This window comes from Helicoverpa armigera, chromosome 25, assembly GCF_030705265.1.
Source record: "Helicoverpa armigera isolate CAAS_96S chromosome 25, ASM3070526v1, whole genome shotgun sequence".
Classification (NCBI taxonomy): domain Eukaryota; kingdom Metazoa; phylum Arthropoda; class Insecta; order Lepidoptera; family Noctuidae; genus Helicoverpa; species Helicoverpa armigera.
The window spans coordinates 7,924,838-7,948,131 of NC_087144.1; the positions used below are offsets into that span (position 1 = coordinate 7,924,838).

The 23,294-nt window shown below is 33.0% G+C and overlaps 2 protein-coding genes and 1 long non-coding RNA gene across 3 annotated transcripts in view; 2 read left to right on the forward strand and 1 right to left on the reverse strand.

Moving 5' to 3' along the window:
- Window positions 1-23,294, forward strand: part of Neto (Neuropilin and tolloid-like) — a 191,477-nt gene that overhangs the window by 44,175 nt on the left and 124,008 nt on the right. The gene's annotated exons all lie outside the window — the stretch shown is intronic.
- On the reverse strand, window positions 12,094-18,923 carry LOC135118739 (uncharacterized). The gene is made up of 2 exons (XR_010277755.1): window positions 18,495-18,923; window positions 12,094-12,574 (listed from the first exon to the last, which is right to left on the reverse strand). It is a non-coding gene; the product is annotated as an uncharacterized LOC135118739 (long non-coding RNA).
- LOC126055057 (uncharacterized) lies at window positions 13,426-15,436 on the forward strand. Its single transcript, XM_049842639.2, has 3 exons — window positions 13,426-13,575; window positions 13,887-14,203; window positions 14,739-15,436. Coding segments are annotated over exons 1-3 (1,017 nt in total). The 5' UTR covers window positions 13,426-13,573.

A 23,294-nucleotide genomic window follows, 5' to 3' on the forward strand; every position in this document is an offset into this window, starting at 1 on the left:
AGCCTATTATTTTGAACTTTATGAGGCCATCCGTGATGTTTTTTTTTTTATTATTTATCGTAAATTGTTGATCTGTTTTGTCTTTCTTGTTTTAACATCAATGCTTCGATATTTAGCGTAATCTCTCAGTAACGATTGCAGACTACATACTGAAAATCAGTATCCTTTGCGTCCTGAAGTGGTCTGCTAGAATTTTACATACATATATTTCCCGACTTTTTTTGCATCGTTTTTTTTGCAAAGTCCTACCTATGTTCTCTTTTTAAAATAATTCTTTGTATACAAAAAAGTCACTGACAGTTCGCTATCTGCTCTAGGATTAGTATCAATATAGTAAGCAAAATCTTTTAGATAGAAAAGTGCCACTAGGAAAGTACTACCAAAGTCTACCTCAGTCACATTTACATACAAGCAAAAAACTAGTTTACCCGCTTTACCGAGAGAAATATAAAACTTGTGTAGCCAAAGAAAATTCATAGACTAGGCGACCGCTTTTAGCTTTTAGCATGACTCAGGTTGCATGCATATGACGATTTCAAAAACTTTTGAACACGCGTTAAACTGAACAAAAATGTTCATACATAAACCCTATGAATTAATTTTCTATGCAATTCAAATACAGGTGGTAAATTAATTTGCAGTTTAAAGTGATTTTTAGTGCTAATTGAACTCGTGGCTAAATATAGTAAAAATGGTTGTAAGGGTCGATGGATCATAAGCTTGGCGCTTTCGGTCTCTGGATGTGGTCTTCTTGTTATGACGAGTTCTGCCGTGTCCCAGAAGGCACAATAATTGGTGGGACCCGCCTATTATATTAAAATCTTTGACAGTCGTTACGGGGAGTAAGAAGCCAGAGAGGGGGATTGCTCGCGTAACTGGGTAGAGGAGGATAGACAGGTAATCGCTCTATATGGCACACTGGTACTCAGCTCAGCCGCATTCAGTTAGACTGGAAGCCGTATTAATATATTTATTTGCAAGAATAAAGAAACTGACATAAGTTCTAAACATCTAATATTTCACTAGTATTCGCCACCCAACAAAGTGGAGAAAAGAGCTAGCCATTCAATAAAAGAAGATGACACACGCCTGCAAAACGCCTATGTTCCCTACTTACCCATTACCAAACAAACACACAGATTACCGTCACAGCTCATCGCCCAGTCCGCACGTATGTTCACACGGAATACTCAGCACTTTGATTACGTTAGCTTTGTGATTACACGGCACCTAATGTGCAGTTTGGGCTATTGTTTTTACTCGACTGTGGCAGAAAGGTAGTGCTCTGTCATTGTTAAATAATAGGTTGTATGTTCTGTTATGCTTTTGCGGTAAAAAACGACTACAACTGGTGAGACAGGAAGCCGACCCCAACATAGTTGGGAAAAGGCTAGACAGATGATGAATTACCGTGACAGAGTTGAATCCAGGACCAGTGCTTGATTATAAAATTGATATAATTATTGAGCCAGATTCAAAAACTACCTATCTACTTATAATAACCCACAAATGAAAACCCATTCCATTCTATTTTCTGTGCAATAAAGAACTTAAATTAACAGTTAGTTATAAAAATGCTAATTAATAAAGATTTATTGCGACATAAAAAGAAATAACGACCGAAATCTGTTACTTGAGCCAAAAGTGGTGGAAAAATGGATGATACAATATAGTGCACATTGCATACGAGAACATTATCTAGAAGAGAATGTCAAAGCTAAGATAAAGTTGTACAAAATCCAGTAAAACATATACTAATAATTAATACTTAACTAATAATATCGATTCATCGGAACTAGTCGAATGAAGATTTTCTAAGTTATATGTTTTTTCTGAGTAGGTATATCTTGGACACCAATGACTGAGTTAAATTGATGGAAAACATCTTGAAGACACTTGGAGTATAAAGTCTGAAATCGGCAACCCACTTTGAGCAAGAGTGGTGATTAACGCTCCATCCTTCTCTATAGGAAAAATAAATTAATTGAGTTATGCCTGATTCGCCATTTTAGTGATTTGGCATCCATAAAAAACGTGTCCCAGTTTATCATTCAATAAAATATTTTATTTTGCTTAGTCCCGATTGGTCATCCGTACTTTATTTTGTAAAATACATACCAGGTAAGTACCAGGGGCCCATAACTAGCAAAGAGATTGTATACAATGTATATGATTGTATAATTGTATACAATGTATACAATCTCTTTGCTAGTTATGGGCCCCTGGTACTTTTGTTACCGGTACAAAAAGTATCGAGTCACATTTTCGGGTTTATAAAATGCCCATGTTGTCTTCACCTGTGTTTTAATGTAAGTTGTATTATATTTATATGAGAGCTATTAAAACCTTTACCTACATTGAAGTTTTTCATTTAAAATTTCTTCTAACACTTTTATTTCTGACGGTACTCTGATACGTGAAATTTTATGCGGGTGACGAATCGGAACTAAAAATTTAAATATTAAATTATTTATTTTGCTCGAATGACCAATCGGGATTTGGTATATGGAAAAAATAGTTGGTGACCAATCGGTACTAATGACAAATTGGGAATAACTCAATTAATTATATACTGACAAGTTTACGGATATAATATATTTGGCAGATATAATAATCTAATATTAATAAACGCGGGAGTTTAAATATATGCATGGACGCACAGTTTCTCTTTTGCACACAAAATAATTTTGATGAACCTTAACAGTAACATAGCTATTTATATCAAAACAAAATGCTATATACATAGCTATACCTTTTTCCGGGTGCGGCACTCGCAGAAACGAGTATTAAAATAATTACATCATTACGTGTTTATTTGCGTACGAAGCGCGAGTGTAATATGATAATTATTCAAAGAGTGTGAATGAATGATTACAAGAACGAGCACTTTAATCATTCATTCGGTAAATTGCTCATAATATAATTTGTGTAAATTAAGGTCAAAGGAAAATATAGCGAGGAAAAATATTTTTAATTTCAAGTGTAAACATCCCAAATTGCTATGTTTAATTTGTTCTTATTTTGTTTTTCACTCAATCGACTATTTTAAAACAATATTTTATATTGAAATTAAAGTAGTTTTACCAAGGCATTGGGTTGCCCAGGTAACTGGGTTGAGGAGGTCAGATAGGCAGTCGATCTATGTAAAACATACTTGGCAAAAGGCTGGACATTTATAGGACCTATCACAGGTTTTTAAGAAACGTCAAAAGTTGGTTGCTTATGAGAGGATTTTATGGAGAAAAACTAGCAAGAAACTCTGTAGGATACTAGTATATTGCTATTAGTCTTTGAAACACGTTTAGCCCATGAAATTACAGGCACAATATCTGAATATTGATGTGAACTAATTTCCTAGCTAAATAATTAATGAGGCCTTTTGTTCAGTACTAAATTACGTTGCTAGTATACGTATTAATTTTACTAATACTAGCCATTTATACGGGCTCATGTAATATGTATGGATGTGGTTGATTTTGAACAGGCTTACAATAATACAATTGCTGGTATTCGGGAATAGGTTTAAGTAATACTTTTAATATCAAGACAGACTCACGAAGTTTCTATTGAGTAGGCTTTAGCTAGACTTTCCAACCAGTCAGTATCCTCAGCATTCTTGTTGTCCCACAGCAGGGCACAGATCTCTTCTTATACGAGGAAGGCATGAGCATTAATCATTACGCTTGATCAAAGTCGGTTTCAGACCAAGTCCACTCATGTTTTCAGTCACTCATGTTTTCATTCACTCATGTTTTAATTCACTCATGTTTTCATTCGCTCATGTTTTCATTCACTCATGTTTTCATTCGCTCATGTTTTCATTCTTTCATGTTTTCATTCGCTCATGTTTTCATTCACTCATGGTTTCATTCGCTCATGTAACTTAACTTTTCATTTAACTTAACTCAGTCTTTGATGTCCAAGATATAATAAGTTACACGTGTATTTGTCTGATCTGGAATAGAACCCGCATGATTTAAGAGACGGTACTTTTTAACCACAAATTAGTCGTAGGTTTGGTTTTTGCACACTCACTCTAAAACGGCTGAACCAATTACTCTAAAATCCGGTATAGGTAGGGATGAGTGGAGATCATAAGCAGACTGCATTATATCCAGGTATAGAACCTAGTTACCTCTTACCTGAGTGAAAAAGGAGTAACCAACTAGTAAAAACCCCATTTCTATGTATTAAAATAAATCATTGACTAATACTGCTATCCTGGACCGATGTTATAGCCAAATCTCTCCTTCAGGACGTGGCTATTAGGCTATTCAATTAATTCCAGCTAGGGGGCACATTGGTCTGACCTTTTCAAATCGAATGCCTTATTTATACCCTTTAAAGGATTATGCGCTTTATTCTTAGAACGTTAAGGTTTATATTGCTTTGTGTGCTCATGGTATTGAGAATCTGAACTAATGTTTGGAAAGTATATTAAATCAGCAAGTTATTTGGTTTCAGTACAAAATATATTTTTGTATGTTTCTCCTTCTATGTCAGTGTAAAGAATATTTATTTTCATTTTCATAAATTACTCGATCTCTCAATACTTAAATTATTTCGAAACAACGAAAGAAAAGCTTTCAGTCACATAATGATTTTCCTCAAATCAATTTCACTGAAAATTTTCCATTGAACATTTAACCATTTTTTTATTTTTCCTTTCATTATCCCAAAGCGTCCTTGCTGTACCGTAATTAGTGCAATTCAATTAAAAATAAGGCTCCTTTATCCCTTCAAATCTACAGGAGATTATTAGGGTATCGCTGTCCCATAAAAAGGGATCAAGAAAATCGAAGGGACGTCATCCCTTTGATACCAATAAATTAGTATGTATGGCCTCTGTAGCAGGAAAAAAGCAATTTTACACCATAATCGGATAAAAGGACGTATGTGCCATTAATGTTGATGTCGCTTACAACTTTTATTCTAAAAGATATATATTATACCAGTGTGATCGTGTTTCGGAAAGCACGATAAACTGCAGGTCCCGGCTGTCATTTGAAATTCTTTGGCAGTAGTTACGGGTAGTCAGAAACCAGAAATCTGAAACTAGTCTTAGCAAGGGATAGGTATTAGGTTGCTCAGGCTCAGGGGTCGTAGCGGTCAAGAAAAGTAAATCTGACAGAAACAAAATGTAAATTCGTTCACGTACTGCTTGTTATTTAAAAACGCTTATTAGTTTATAAATTGTAAACAAAAATTTCCTGAAGGAAGTTTGTTTATGTCATTGACTGAAAAAATCCTTGACATAGAGTAATTTTTCTGTCTGATTTTTTTTTCATCATAGTAGGACCAAAACAACTTGTATAGTATGTATGGTTATATATTAGCCAATTACCTTCCACTGCTGAACGTAGACCACCACCTAAGGAGCGCCCCTGATCAGCAATCTCATTCTTGAGCAATCTGCACCTACTCACTTTATAGTTTTTGGAAATATATAATGTGAAGTCCATTTCTTTCACAGCCAAATCAAAAATTCCTTCCTCACCTTTTATGTCCAACTAAAATTCAATAGACGACACATGACAATTCAAAAATTCTCTCCATAATAATTCATCCTCCTAGATAAAGCTTACTATAGCAATTTTCAAACAAAACTGCACCTTTGCCACGCAGAGTTTTAGTTTTAAAAATCGCATTTTCAAAAGTTCACTCGCTAGCGAAAATCGTTGTGGAACAACTCTACAAGGATTTTGTAGAGCGGAAAGCTCATTTTGGCTCCAGTTTTTATTATTAAAATATCTTGTTTTTTTTTTGTTCTCAGGTATGTCTGTGAATGGGCTGGAGTGTGTAGGAAAACCTGTTGGACAGACGTCTTTTCTTTTTTTAAGGTAAATTAAGAAATAGAGTACTTTAAGATGCAAATCGACATTAAACTACGTAAGTTGGGATTACTGCCATATCTTCATCACTCACACTAAAACTATGATCTAAGTACACTATTATTATAAAAAGGAAATATAGAATTTTTGTTTGCTTGTTTGTATATAAAAAACGTTTATGTTGTGTATATGTATATATATAGTATATACATGTGTTACAATTTAACGTACCTTCCAAAACGGAGGAATTCAAATTGCACGTACTTTTAGTCCTATATACCTATGGTCAACGGAGCGACCGCACCTAGATGCGATGCGGCTGATAGCCGCACTAGCCCACGAATTCATTCCCTTCCTATCAATAGACATACCGAGATGAAAGGAGAACGAGGGGAAAGGATAAAGCTCTGAAACACGACTCAGGCGTCAAATCCCCTACCTTACACTGAGCAATAAAACTTAACAAGAATACTACAAGAGCTCACTCAAAAGGTTAAACTTCATTACCAAACTTCAAAAGCCAAAGAGTAGCCGCAAACTACAGACTAAATAGTCGGCCGACAGTTGCCTATGGTTGGCAATTTTTTAAAGAAAATCTTGATGCCACCAAAAGTTTTCAGTCGGTCTGATACCGGCTAAATACATGATCTTTGTAATGTGCGTACTGCCATTCATCTTCATATTGATTATCTAACCGTTTTCCCGCAGTTTCATCCGCGTCCCGTAGGAACTACTGCCCGTATTTGGTTAAAATATAGCCTACGCTACTCGCAAATATTGTAGCTTTCTAAACGTGAAATATTTTTTTTAATTGGTCCAGTAGGTTTTGAGTTTATCCATTTCAAACAAATAAACAAAGTTTTTCTCTTTACTTATGTGACAGTATAGATGAGCCCAAACCAACTATTGGCCGACTAAAAATCTGCAGTGTGTAGGTTAAGAGTTTATTTTCGATGTCACGAGGTAAGATACCGTGATGAATACAGAATACTCGGAATAAATAAGGAAAACACTGCAAAAACAACATCTGTACTGTACAGGATAAAATTAGAGGTTCTTGTAAGAGCTTAAATATAAATGGAAAGGAAATACCTCGCGGTACAGTCATGAAAGCTGAAAGGGTTAGTCATATGTCTAGATATTTGACAAATAATATTGTCAAAATAACACTCAGTGCCAAAAATGTTATTTGTTTATCAGTCTTTGAAGGAATGTCGGTTCATATGATGAAGAGGATATTATAGTATAGTGGTAGCCTGGTGGACTGGATGCGTTATAGAGAGAAATGTTTGGAAGAGTAGGACATGCTGCGCTGACCAAAATTAAATTCGGAGCAGGGCTAGGAGGATGATGATGATTATTGTATCATAATGTTTATATTTCTTATCTATTTATTTTAAAAAACGAGTTCGGCTTGACACTTGTCGCGTTCGATCCTTGAATTTCACAATAAACACGGCTTCCTCCGTATTTCAGATTGCACGTTAAATTGGTGGTTTCCGGCTGTCATTTGAACACATTTGGCAGTCCTTACGAGTAGTCTAAAGCTAGACATATTTACTATCAGTCTTTACTAGGGACTGTCAGGGTGCCCGGATTGAGGAGACCAGTTAGGAGTGGTCCAATGTAAAATACTGTTAGTCATATGCATCAGATTAGATTAGAAGCTGACACCAATATAGTTAAAAAATACTAAGCAGATAATGATCTATGTATTTATAAATGTTATATGTAAGTGTATGTGGTTTATCAGTTGTTTTAGCACCCATAACATAATCTAATAAGTAGCTTATCATAGGGTAAGCTGACCGTGTGTGAAGGTGTCAGTATATTTATTATTAGAAAAATATATGTATTATAATATATTCCCAAAAACGGGACATATAAACAAATATATAGACAGCTCAATATATACCATCACTGCATATTAATAAAACCGGTTTATTCCTCAAAATCGGATTATCGAAGCTCCGAACACCATGTAAAATGTTCCGCATACAGTGTTATCAGATTATTCTGTACCAGCAAAGTCATGTGTTTTGAATCATATCGGATTTTGGTGACTTTTTGGAGGAAAAAAAAACTAAGTAACTATGTTATTTTTTGAAAATTCTTGCACGAGTTTTGCGCTTTAGTTTTTCATTTTATGATGGGTATTCCAGAAAAAGACTTTTTGATGTGTTAGTTTTAAAATTTTCAGTAAGAATGTTCGTGCATCTCCTTTAAAGATTTTATCATTTTCTTCTGCCTGTTTATTTCTATCTCGTTAGTATAATCTTAGGATCCGATCTCCACTTACATTATGCTGACGATATACCTACGTATCAATCTCTGGTACATAAACACATTATGTATTTACCTAGAACTATGTACATTTCAATTCACTAAACCTATGAATATCTTCCAAAGCTAACTAAAGATCAAACAATCAAACAGCCAGCAAAACCACCTAATAAATAACTTAATTGAATAACTAAGGATCCCTATAAAAAACAATAATAAAAGCCAGAAACATCTGATTACCTTACAAGTCGTAAACCGCTCCAATCTACAGTAATGGCCGCAACGATTTACCTGATTGAAGATTTGTTGAACCAGCTCCAAGATTCATGGCCGGGGAAGGTACTAATCGAAGAGTATTAAGACAACTGGAGACGCCATTAGGAACAAAGCGAGTAGAGGTAATGCAACTGGGTTGCGGAATTGTTCAAATTCAAAAATCGGTTATTCAAAATCGCCTGAAAAACAGCACTTTTCGAACAAGAAAATCACATGAGGCAGCTTCCAAAAACGCCCACTCTTCACCACTTCCTAATACGGGTGTTATTACGGGGAAGAAGAAGTATCGCAACCAACTCCCCACCAACGCATGTCTGTTTGAAAGAGTTACCGCTACCCTGGTACATGAAGGGCTTAAGAACGAATATGGTGGGTTTTAGTCAGTAAGAGTCTGACACTCACCGGGTTATTTGATTATTTCTCACAAAATAAGGTAATGCAATTAATAGTGTAACTCACTCATGTATTTTCTTGCGCCTCGTTAGGTCTATTACCCGTACTCGGATAAAATATTACCTATGTCACCTGGGAATTGTGTGGTTTATCATCTGGGAAAGAAATTTTCAAATCGGTTTTGTAGTTTACGAGGACCTAAGACTTTTGATGTACTTACAGGTCGGTAAAGGCTTTTCCAGTTGGTTAAGCTATCTAAGATTCTAACAGCTTTTAAGACGTTGAGTTTACGTTTAATAGCTTACTTAGCACAGAGCACAGGTGAGCTGAATTCTTTTAAAAACTGATCGTGGAATAAACTGCATTTGTTTTTCCAAAATTGAAGTTAGAATTTTTATTGTAGCTCAATTGTTTTCAGATCTGACGTTTGACACAATTGTTTTCCTATTATTGTTTTGTGAAAATGTTTTTGGATATTTGGAGTTGAATTTCTGAAATACAAATACAAAGAGTGAGTAACAATTTTGTATAAATAATATGATGTTATTCTTTAAGGTATATCATTCAATATCTATGTATGTCCCAATACAGCCTGAAAAAAAAAAAGGTTTTTGATTTGATAATCTTTTAGGTTAGCCATTAATAACAGATTTCTGAGGACCTTGGTTGGCTGTCTATCTATTAATTTTAAGGTTACCACAAACAAATTTTTTAGCACCAATTGATGACTCAATATTATAAAAAATAGATAAGTTAAATATAAATATAAGTACTTACACACTATTATGTCGCTTACACGACACACACAATAAAATTAAACGACACCACATACCTAGAAATATTTCTCTCATTTTAAAAATCCTCGTATCAAATACATAGCATAGCCGACGTACATACCATCTACATCACCCGGGCAATATCCTATCCGGATGTGAGGAATGTGGGCCTAATGAACCGGGTGAACCGGGTAACGGGTAAGGAATCGAGTTCAATAAATGTATGTTCGGTTGAGCGGGGTGAGTGCGGTTTGTACGAGATTTTTAGTTAGAAGATGGTGGATGGTGCTTCACTGTTTTGGTATTTTTTTGTTAATAAATTGTCAAGTGGGGATTATTTCTGATTTTTAAGTAGTACCTACACGATGTGGACAGACGATCTTATAAAGGTCGCCGGAAGACGCTGGATGCAGGTCGCTTCCAACCGGTATCTGTGGAGATCTAAGGGGAGGCCTATGTTCAGCAGTGGACGTCCTATGGCTGTGATTATGATGATGATGATGATGATAATGACACGATGCGGTGGTTTTATGAGAAAAATTACAATGGCGTTAAAATACTTATGAATTTCGCCAGACTTCCTCTAAATTACCCTTAATGCGTTCGTAATCCTGTCTGTTTATCCTAGCTTAAGATATTAGATATTAGATTAAGATATTATTAAGATATAGCTAACAGCTTAAGATATTTGGCACAGCAATAAGTGATAGTTTTATCTAAGTTTTGGGTTAAGTTTCCTCGAGAGGCAGGTAAAACCGCGGACGGAAGATTGTGTGAACTAAAGCATTAATTAATATTTCAGGTATGCCGACTGATAAGATTTAAAAAAGTTAAAATCATTTTAGGTTTTAGGTACTTCTTGGGGTTTCGTACCCAAAAAGTAAATTTTCACTGATGATGTATTATTGTTGCCGCTATAACATCAAATAGCTAAAAACTAGAATTAAATAAATATTTTGGGGGGCTCCCATACAACAAACGTGATTTTTTTGCTCATTTTTGCTCTGGTACGGAACCTTTCGTGCGCGAATCCGACTTGCACTGAGCCGGTTTTTTGTATGGTTGATTTGTTACTAAGCAGTCGCTCCTTGTAAAGCACTGGTACTCAGCTGAATCCGGTTAGACTGGAAGCCGACCCCAACATAGTCGAAAAAAGGCTAGGCAGATGATGATTTATTATTAAACTAAAAGTGATTTTCTTCTACCCCAAAATCTATTTCCCATAACCCAAACTCCATATTTCAAATGGTGAATAAATTAATATAGGCTAACAACCATGACCGGCTTGTTCAAACAGGGTGTTGCGTGTTGCGGCTGAAGCGGATATTTATAGCTATCGCATAGCTTGGCCTGTGCTGTGCTAACAGGCTAATAAAGGCTTGGGTGATGTATTGATGTGGTAGGTAGGAGGTAGGTGATAATTTGTGGGTTTTTAGGAGTTTTGAGCTCTTTTGGTAGTTTACATTATTAAATCTCTTGCTAAATTAGATATTAGATCCTATTATTATGAAAGGGCAACCAGAAACTTTTCAGGAGCGCTTTTTAGAGCTATTAAAGTAGTAGGAGAGTATTGGGGCATCTGGATCAAATGATGATCCAGATACCCCAATACTCTCTTTTCAAAATGAGTACTGTATTCAGAATTCTCTTTTCAATATGAGACTTCTATTCAAAAACCTTTATTCAAAGTAAGACCTCTATTCACTGAATTAAATAAATATCGTATCCAGAATTCTCTTTTCAAAATGAGACTTCTATTCAAAAACCTTTATTCAAAGTAAGACCTCTATTCACTGAATTAAATAAGTATCGTATCCAGAATTCTCTTTTCAAAATGAGACTTCTATTCAAAAACCTTTATTTAAAGTAAGACAACTATCTTAGTTACTTAGAGACCCATCTATAGTAAAAAGGTGGTCCCTCAATACTTACCTTGTCTTTTAGGTAACTTCAATTTAATATGTTTCCTGAATTGCATTCCCGTATATAATTATATCACGTTTATATATTGTACGTTATTTATGTTGCAACTGCTTACAAACAGCATTTATTTAAACAAATCGAATGAGCGGTTCATACTAACAGACAAGAGCTGTTCTATGTCTTTGGAGAGCAAAACACAATATAGCATTTAATAAAAGCATTTACCTAATAATGATTAATGGTTGACAATAATTATAAATGATCCAACTGGCGAGCGTTGCTAGGTGCGTTAGAATGTTTACATATTCCCGTAAAGGAAACTGAGCGCATTCCATTCTGATTCTACCCATCATAGGCCTCCGTAACTATACCAATGTATGTTTATTCATATAAAAATTGCTACTATTGAATATGATTCAATCAGGCTTAAGTTCATAAGATATGAGCAGATATATACTCAAATAGGTACCTATACATCAAACAATAGGAATTATGTTTGATAAAACGAATAGGTAATTAATTTATATACAGTTGAGTAGGTAGGTAAGTAGGTACATAAGTGAGCAATGCTTGTTTAATAATAGGTTAATCTGGTAATTAAAAGACAGACATCAGTAATATTGTTTATTTATGAATTATTTACAGTTTCTTTTGAATTTTACTTATCATATCTTTTGCGCACTTGTATATATCATCGTTAAACACATTTTCAACAATATGCTGAGCGCATACATTAGCCCTACACTCACATAATTTAGAACTTTTTAAATCTTCTGCATCATAGATTTGGATCCGTATTACTTTCGATTGTAAACCCTTTGCAGGCTTTTTAATGTACGAATACAAAGTTTTGGTCCCTCGTTTTTTACTATTAGGAACTCTTTCAGGGCCGCTGCTGCTCGGTCTTTCTTCGAATTGAAAGGGTCTTTCTCTTGATGCTGCTGGAATCGGAGAGTACGATGGACTCGATCTTATTTCATCATACCGGAACGGTCTTTCCCTCTCTAGGTAGTTCAAAACATTTTGACGTAGTTGTTGCGCTGCCGGTATTTGGGAGCATGATGAATCATTGATGAAAATATCACTGGAGTTCTGAAACAATACATAATTAAAATTATTATTTTAAATATCAACTGTTTCTATTCGTAAGTATACAATGGTTAAGTAGAATTATTATGTAGATATTATTTGAATAAAAAGTATCAAAAATAAAAATAATGTTTGATTATTTAGAAAAGGCTGACTTACCGACATTGTAGAACGAGATATTCAACGGGAATGTGATTTCTCCAGGATTTTATTCTGGTTTTATACTTACTCGCATTTTGTTTTTTCTTGTCATTAAGGTTCAAAATTATAAAATTAAATACATAATTATACATTGTTTTTAAATATACTATAGAAACGTGAGATTCAAGTTCTTATTTGGGTACTCCACGTGTAAGAAGTTGAAATAATGTACGCGAGCGTGCAAACCGCAGCGTTTCTGCTGATAAACATATTTCCTACCTATGCATGGAAAAAGTTTATAAACTGCTTGTTTTGCGTCGATCGTGGGTAGAAGTTGCTATACATCGTTTCTACAATTGGTAGAACATCTACATAATATGCGATTTACAAACGATTGTCTGCCTGACTGAGCTACCGAAAACGCTACAATTTAAACGCTCGTATGCACCATCGCAAATAATCTTTATATGGCAGCATCTGCAGTCTCAGCATTTCTCTACTAATATTATAAAGAGGCAAGATTTGATTGTTTGTTTGTTTATTTTTTTGTTTGCCGCGAATAGGCTCCGAAACGATCAAACCGAATTCTTTCACTATTAGGTAGCTACACTAAATGCGTTGAACATAGGCTATATTTTGTCCTGGTACGGGAATTAAATCCATCGGGACGCGGGTAAAACCACGTGTGACAACTAGTTTTATTTTTGCAAGCGTGCATTTTTACATATTTGGTTAGAATGACGTGATTTTTAGGCCTATATAAACGGCTCCCGAATAACAACACAAATCACTCCTGAACTAAATCAGCGTGCAAGTTTAATTTTATCAAAAGTGTTAACCTATTCAATCAAATCCTCAAGAATGTAAGTACCTACCTGTATATCCTGTTATTATAATACTCATCTATTCATTCATTACATGTCCTGATATAATTATCTATTAATCTGTTATTTTTATTATATAAAAAATAATAATATTGAATGATTCTAATGAATGAACAGAATAAAATGTTTGTATAGATTCAATACAATCACAATGTAATCTATTTCTTCATTCGAACTATTCACCTTTTCGATTATTATATTCGAACTATTTACCTGTGACTATGGTATCTGGGTACCTAATCCTTTTTTATTTTATTGATTCTAATTATTTTATCTGTATTTTTGTTCAGGTCGGGACCAACTTCTGCTGATCACCTCTTTCCCTCCGAAGACGAATATGAGGAACAACAGACACGGGTGAAACACGTGAAGGATTCGTCATCAGCGTCTTCATCTTCACGCTCCGGCGATGCTGCTAAGAGAAGCGCCAGCAAATCATCGCATCCGGACAGTAAGAAGAAGAAGCTCAAGACGATGTCGCCTACTGTTCATCCCATCAGTCCTGTTATGAAGCCCCAGAGAAGCGATATGAAGACCACGAGCCATGACTTATTTGGTAGTGACAGCGACGATGATCGTGAAGAGATAGCAGCAAGTAATTTAAAGGGTAATAAAAATAACTCCCTTATACTCCTATTTCACACGTAGGGTTGCAAACGGCTTAAGCCGGCAAACCGATGAGTTAAAACAGGGCCCTTACTACATAGAATTAAAATTTATGATGTGAAAACGATAGAACATGTCGCACCTATAAATCGGTGGCGTCATTCAATTATTTCAATAAAAAATCGCACTGAAAATAATACGCCAGCATGGGCTCGGCTTAAAGACTTTATTGACGAGACCAGGCGGGAGTTTAAGAACTGTCCTTTAGAGTTTGTAAGCAGTTACTATTAACGTTTCTTTATATTTACGATTTTTTTTTTTCTATTTACAAAAAACTTTAAAAATACTTATAAATGTAATAGGTACATGTAATCTTATATTTCTTTTATTGCTGTTTATTTTAAATGATGACTGACTTGAAATGCTTTCATGTCAATAATGTAATCAATCAGTATTTACTCAATTACTTAGTTTGTAATTACAATTTATTCACGTATAAAAAATACATTTAGATCTATTATTGTTTTATTTTACAGCACCTCGAGTATCTTCCTCGCGGAAGATTGAAAAAGAATCCGGAATTGATATCAATGAACCTAATAATGAATTAATAGAAAAAGATATTGATATCCATAATCCTAGTAATGAATTAATAGAAAAAGAAATTGATATCCATGATCCTAACAATGAATTAATAATATGCAAAAAATGTCAGATTGAATTACCGAAAACTGAATTGAAATATCATTTAAGAACTAATGTACATAAGTCAAATAGTTTAGTTCAAAGCCATTTTAACAATATCTTTGTAATTGCAAGTGCTTTCAAAAACAGAATCATAACATATCGTTTAAACCCTGCACAAGGTGTTGAATACTGTACACCCGAAGCATTCTTGTGTGAGAATACGAACGATGTCCTGAAACTTATACATATGTCTTTATTGAAGAATACTTGTGTCAAGATTAACTTCGAGTTGTTTGCCCACTTTGTGTTACCAAAAACAAGTGAGCAACAACTTAAGTCGTTTAATACGAAATATAAAGTTATTTGTAATAACACGATTTTAAGTGACTTCTATTCGAATGCTATTGAACTTTTAAAATGCAAAATGTCAGAATTCGAACACAAAGAATCTGGATGGTCTTTTAAATCAGTGAGCCATCTTGAAATCAATGTTAATAAATATTGTCCTATGAGAGGTGGTACTTACCTTGAATTACCAAAAACTTAAAACTCGAAAAGTTGTATTAATATTCAAAATAATGACAATTGCTGCTTTTTATGGAGTGTAGTAGCTTCATTATATCCCGTTAAGAAGAATGTATGCAGGACTAATTCGTATCCACATTACAGTTCTATATTTAATATTGAAGGGATGTCTTTCCCTGTTTCATATGAAGACATAAAATTATTTGAGACCAACAATAATATAAGTATCAATGTCTATGGAGTAGAAAATAAGAGCGAAACAGTAACCGGCCCTCTATATTTAACAAACAAAAGAAGATCTATACATGTAAATTTGTTATATTTAGAAAGAAAAGGAATGAGTCATTACTGTCTTATCAAAGACCTGGCACGTTTAGTACGAGGACAAGTAACAAATCATAAAGGTAATTTTTTTCTGTGTGAGTCATGTTTACAATTTTATAGCTGTGAAACTAAGTATAGATCTCATATCTGTTCTAAAACTTTATCAATTTTACCTGATAAAAATAGTAAACTGGGTTTCAAGAATTATGAACGAAAACAAAAAATCAACTATGTAATTTACGCAGACTTTGAAAGTCTATTGGTAAATTGTTTCGAAAAGAAATCTGAAAACACACATAATTTAAAAACACCAACCTTCATGTTTTGCATATTACATATGTTGTTCACATGATCCCCGCCAAAATAGATATGTAACATATAGAGGTCTAGATTGTGTGGAGGTATTTATCACTAGATTAATAGAAGATGTGAAGAAAATAAATGATATATTATTAATTAAAAACAAATGATACCTTTAACTAAAAGAACAAACCCAATATAACAATGCAAGTACTTGTCATATTTGTGATCGCTTGTTACTCGACGATAAAGTGCGTGACCACGATCATGTGACAGGAAAGTATAGAGGACCTGCACATACTCAATGTAATCTAATGTTTAGAGTATGTCCATTTATACCTGTAATTTTTCATAATTTATCGAATTATGATTCCCATCTTTATAAAAGAATTAGCAAAACATAAAGGTCATATTAAAATAATACCCAAAACTAAAGAAAATATTTAACCATTACTAAATACATAGATCATGATAATAGTAACCGTCCTGTACAAATTAAATTTATTGATTCGTTTCAGTTTCTAAGCTCAAGTTTAGATGCACTAAGCAAAAGTTTGACAGATAAAGATTTTTTGCATTTATCAACGGAAATGAGAAATGATAATTTAATATATTTGCTCAAAACTAAAGGTATTTATCCTTATGATTACATGAATACTTGGAAAAGTATGAAGAAACAAAACTTCCTCCGAAAGAATTCTTTTATAACACATTGAAAATGGAGCATATTACCGATGAAGAATATAAGCATGCAAAAACTGTATGGGATGCATTTAAAATAACAACTATTGGCGAGTATACTGATCTATACCTGAAATGTGATGTTTTATTATTGTGCGATATATTTGAAAATTTCAGAAATATAAGTTTAAAATATTATAAATTAGATCCTGCCTACTACGTAACTGCACCTAGTTTAAGCTGGGATGCTATGCTGCTCTATACACAGGTTGAGCTTGATTTAATAGATGACTTAGAAATGTATCAAATGCTAGAGAAGGGCATACGCGGTGGTCTAGCACAGTGCTCATTACGTCATGCGAAGGCTAACAATAAATATTTGCCAGAATTTAATGATCTAGAACCTTCTAGTTATTTGATATATCTCGATTGCAATAATCTGTATGGTTACGCAATGACTAAAAGTTCCCAATTACAGAGTTTCGTTTTCTAAATCAGAAGGAAGTTAATTGCTTTGATGTAATGAGTATATCGGATGAAAGTCAATATGGTTTTATATTAGAAGTAGATCTCGAATATCCCGAGCACGTACATGATTTTCATAGTGATTTACCTTTTGCTCCTGAAAAGTTTATACCACCAGGGGGAAAGACAGCTAAACTTATAGCTAATTTATATGATAAATTTAATTATGTAATTCATTACACTCATTTACAGGAATGTTTGAAAAACGGACTTGTTTTAAGAAAAATCCACCGTATTCTAACATTTAGACAAGAAGAATATTTAAAAATATATTGATTTAAACACTAGCCTGCGTCAAGCATCCACAACTACATTCGAGAAAGATTTTTTCAAGCTTTTAAATAATTCTATTTTCGGTAAAACGATTGAAAATAAACGAAAACAAGTAGATATTAAATTAGCGACAAAATGGGTTGATGTAGATAATATTACAAATAAGCAACATGGTGCTGAAAAGCTAATTTGTAAACCTAATTTTAAATCTGTATCTGTATTTTCAGAAAATTTAGTAGCAGTTCAGCTAAAACCCGAGAAAATTTTTTTAGACAGACCAATTTATATAGGCTTCAGTGTTTTAGAATATGCTAAATTACATCTTTATCAGTATCATTATAATATGAAAAAGAAATACATGAATAATATAAGACTTTGTTACACAGACACTGACAGTCTACTCTATTTAATATATACAAAAGATATTTACAGTGATATAAAAATAATTTAAAAGATTTTGACACAAGTAATTTTCATTTAGATAATCCTTATTTAATACCACGAATAAATGAAAAAGTTCCTGGACTCTTTAAAGATGAACTAGGTGGTGACGTGATCACTGAATTCACTGGCTTAAGAGCGAAACTTTACTGTTTGCTATCTTCCAAAGTACAAATAAAAAGCAAAAGGTATTTCAAAATCAGTTACAAATAGACTAGATATATCGCATTACAATAAGGCATTATTTCATAATGAGAGTAAATCATGTAAAATGAATATGATTAGGTCAATCAAGCATGTATTATACACACAAGAAGTGAACAAAGTGGTGATGAACAAAAACGATGATAAACGATACATACTCCCAAATCAAATTGAGACATTACCTTGGGGTCACTATAAAACTCTATTTTAGTTAATGTATTATAGTTTTAGTATTGTGTATTAATAGTTTTAGTATAATGTATTAAATACTAATATTGTATTTTATAATAACTGTACTTTAATTATAAGTAAAATATACGTATGCTACTTACTCTTTGTTGATTTTTATTTGTTGATAACCTGTAAACATATAAATAGACTAGTAACGTTATTTTGCCTCACTTTTCACAATGAAGTTCATCAAGCAACCCCAGACTTTAGAAATTAGTAATATAAAGTTAGAAAATCAATCACACAAAATAAAACACAGTGCACTTTTGCCTAATACAATCAGATGTATAATATGTGGTCCATCTAACTGCGGGAAAACGAATGTAATGCTCAATTTAATATTGCATGAAAACGGTTTGAAATTCAAGCATATATATTTATACTCTAAGACAGCTTTCCAGCCAAAGTATTGTTTTCTAAAACAAGTTATGAAGAATGTTCCTAGTGCTAAATTCTCGGTCTTCAATGATAATAAAGAAATAATACATCCCAATAATGCTTTAGCTAACTCATTAATGATTTTTGATGACGTTGCATGTGAAAACAAGTTAACATTCGTAATTATTTTGCAATGGGAAGGCATAAACACATAGATTGTTTTATTTATCACAAACCTATTCCAAAATACCTAAACAACTAATACGAGACAACGTTAATCTTATAATTATCTTCAGACAGGACGAGAAAATTTAAAACATATTTACAATGAGCATGTAAATACGGATATGGAGTGGTTAAAATTTAAAAAACTTTGCTCTATGATATGGCAGGATCGGTTTGATTTTTTATTAATAAATAAAGATTGCGCTCTTAATAAAGGAAGATACAGACAAGGCTTCGATACATTTATATGCCTTTAGAATATGCATATATACCCGCGCAATGGAAAAACATATCAATCGACTTCCAATAGCTGTAAATAACAGTTGCGTATGATTGAAAATCAAACGATGGATATTAATATTAAGGAACAATTAATAAAATCAGCAGATACTATAAAAAATAAAATAAAAATATTACAAGATGAAGAAGATAACGCTAATTTAAAATTTAAAAAGGCGTTTAAACCAATAACCGATCCCTTGGAAACTTTAGTTAAAGTGAATGATAAAGATATAAAGATATTTGACATTTCTAAAGATGAAAACAATACATTTGGAAAACTCAGCTCATCTCTAGATTATGAAAGTTTTAAAGAATTTATAAAACAGACCATAGTGCACATTCTGAATATAAAGACACTCTATCAAGAAATCATGTAAAAAAGTCCACCGATTCACTAATTTCACTGAACAAAGAAGATATGATGGAAATTTATGAGAATAACATAAATGTACCATTTGGGATACGTAGTGAAAACAAAAATCTTATGATGGGAAATTCTAAGGTAACACTTTCTCTTTCAAATAACGTCAATGATTCACAAAAAACAAATATAGTCACTATAAACAATAAGCATTATGAATTAACACCAGGTTTAAAAGAACTTTTGCTACGCAATAAACCCAACCTAAGTTTGGTAACTGAAGTAGATAAAATTGTCTACAAAGATATGCTTCATAATACACATGCACACAAACGAGACTTTCACTCAAATGGTCAAATAAAAGGAGACAAAAGTTTGAAATATCGTCAAATTATCAAACCTTTATTTTCACAACAAAATGATGTTCAAGTAGAAGAGCAGGTAATGCAACCAAAAAGTGGTGGCAACTTACCAACCTTAAAAATATAAAAGCAATACAGATTATGTTTATTGGGATGACCCTAATGAATTAATTGAAAGATTGAAACTCCTGATTTCTTCAAAACATGCTGGTCATACAAATCATGACAATGAAATTCTATCCATAGTAGAAGAGTTAAAAGAGGCTGGTATTATAAAAGAATAATAAGCTTTGAAATATTCTCAGTTACTTACTTTTACGGAAGATGAATGAACATGTACATGTTAATTATATTCACACAGAACAAACATCAGTCAGAGCTGATAGTAGCGTAAATATTGAGCGAATTGAAAACACTATTGAGGAATCTAGTAGAAATAAAATTATTACTGAAGAGCAATTTATTTTAAAAGTTGATGGTGCTTTTAAAAAAATTGAAGAATTGAAGAAACTAATTTTAAATTTAGACTATAGGATAAGAAATGTTGAAAAAGTATTGAGTTAAAAGAAATAGCAGGAAAATTAAACAAGCATTATGAGCAAAGTAGACGTCATAAATGAAATTCATAAATGTGCAAGAATTAACTTTCCGAGAAGGCAGGTCATACTTAAAGATATTGATGATCTTTGGCAAGCTGATTTGATGGATATGCAAGCAATTTCGAAAGTGAATAGTGGTTATAAATATATACTGGTAATCATTGACACCTTTTCAAAATACGCTTGGGCAATTCCTCTGAAACGAAAGAATAAGCAACAGGTATCAGAAGAGTTTAAAGCTCTATTAGCTAAAGGACGTGTTCCAAAAAATTTGCAAACAGATCTAGGAAAAGAATTTTATAATGATAAATTCAAAATATTGTGAGAAAGTATAAAATCAACCATTATTCTACATATTCCACTAAAAAAGCCTCAATCGTTGAAAGATTAATAAGAACTTTGAAGAATAAACTATACAAAGAATTTAGTCTTAACGGAAATTATAATTGGTATAATGGAACACTCGACAAAAAAGTAAATGAGTACAATAACGCTACTCATAGAACTATTGGACAATCACCAGCTTCTGTAAACCATATCAATAAAAGGAACATATTGCGGAGATACATTCACCTAGCAGAATGTAGGAAGAAAACAACGGGTAGGAAATTTAACATCGGTGACTTTGTTAGAATAAGTAAATACAAAGGATGTTTTGATAAAGGATATTACCCAAACTGGTCCACAGAAATATTCAAGATTAAAAAAATACAAGAAACGAATCCAAGGACTTATTTGTTAGAAGATGCAAGATGTCGTCCTATACTAGGAGCTTTTTATCCACAAGAACTTCAGAAAACCAACCATCCTGATGTATACTTAGTTGAAAAGGTTTTAAAACGAAAAGGAAACCAGGTATATGTTAAATGGCTCGGACTTCCTCCTAGTGAAAACAGCTGGATCGATAAAACAAATGTATTATAAGTATACTTAAGTGAAAAAAATAAATAATTCTAAACTGTATTTAAGGAAATACATATATGATTACTATTCATTACGGATTTGCTCTTTAAACAACTAAGTCCTGTATTTGTTTCGAATAAAATTAAATTGCATTGCTATTTCTTTGGAGAAAATTAAAGAAATAACAATGAAAATAAGACGAAGTGACATAGCAAACAAAAGTAAGCAAACAACCTCAAATAAACTCACCAGTCAAACAAGATCAGGAGCTGGTTTTAAGAAAACTCTTAAAAAAGTTGTTTCTCATACTAAAAGCATATAAAAAATTAAACCTTCATGTAAGAAAGCATTGATGGAATTAGCTTACACAGCAGCTAAAGACTTTGCATCCGATTTTCCGATAAAATTACCCAGGATAATTCCAGTACCAAAAACTGGTGGATTTCTTCCGTTAGTACCGATATTTGCTGGATTATCTGCTGCAGGCAGTTTGGCAGGAGGTGCTGCTGGGATTGTAAAAGCTATTAATGCATATAAAATAGCCAAGAAACAATTAGCCGAATCGGAACGACACAACAAGGAAATGGAAACGTTATTGATTGGAAGAGGGTTACACCTCAAACCTTACAAAGATGGTTTAGGGATTTATGTCACAAAGAAAAAACTAAACTCTCGGCTACCCAATAGAGCTTTAACCAATATTGATATAATTAAGCATTCAAATAATATTCCATTCTTCCGAGGTGTATTTATGAGAGATAAATTACCGGATAAAGTTTCATCAATAGAATGCGGAGTGATCAATCTTGACTCTTCTAAAACACCGGTACTCATTGGGTAGCCTATGGCAAAATAAATGACTACATAGAATATTTCGACAGTTATGGTAACTTAAAACCTCCTAAAGAATTTATGAAGTACATAGGAAAGAAAAATATTCAGTATAATTATGAAAACATACAGCGTGATCACTTGTACAATTGTGGACACTTGTGTCTAAAATTTCTGAAATCATTTTGGAAAAGTAATAAAATATCGTAACCTAATTAAAGGTCTTTTATTATTCTATATTACAAAATTATTTATACCCTTGTAACTCACACTAATTATAAAATACTTATTTCTTTAATCATCTTCGCATTCTAAGGATGTAAGTGATGACAAGCACTAGTCGTGTTATTTGAATTATTTAAGATACCTAATCTCTTTGTAAATTTAGAATAAAATGTTGGTCTTCTATAAAACAACTAATGTGAGAGGAAAATGTAATATTTCCCTTCCTATCTTCAAAGAAGAGAGACGTCTCAAAACGATAAAAATAAAAAGATTACAAAGAAAATAAACAATTTCTACGAGATATTGGATTAAAATTAAATTAAAAAATGCTGCAAATAATGGATTTACCACAACATGACAACTCTATTGAGAGCTATGAGATCCATAGCTACAATCCATATACTACCAGTTTTAAAGAAAATGATGAAATCAGAATACCCATTCACCAACAAGATTTGTACTTATTACCATCAGGAAGTTCCATTTATATAGAAGGGTATGCAAGTGTATCTAGTAAAGATCCTGCAGGAAAAATAGTTAAAAAGGATGTTGTTTTTATAAACAACCCCATGTCATATTTGTTTCAAGATATTAGGTACGAATTGAATGGTGTTGAAATCGATCGTATTAAAAATGCTGGTATTACAACAACCTTAAAATCATATGTCTCAATGAATGAAGGTGAAAGTAAAGCTGCTGCAGTTTGGGGATGGAACTTAAATGGTACAAAACTAG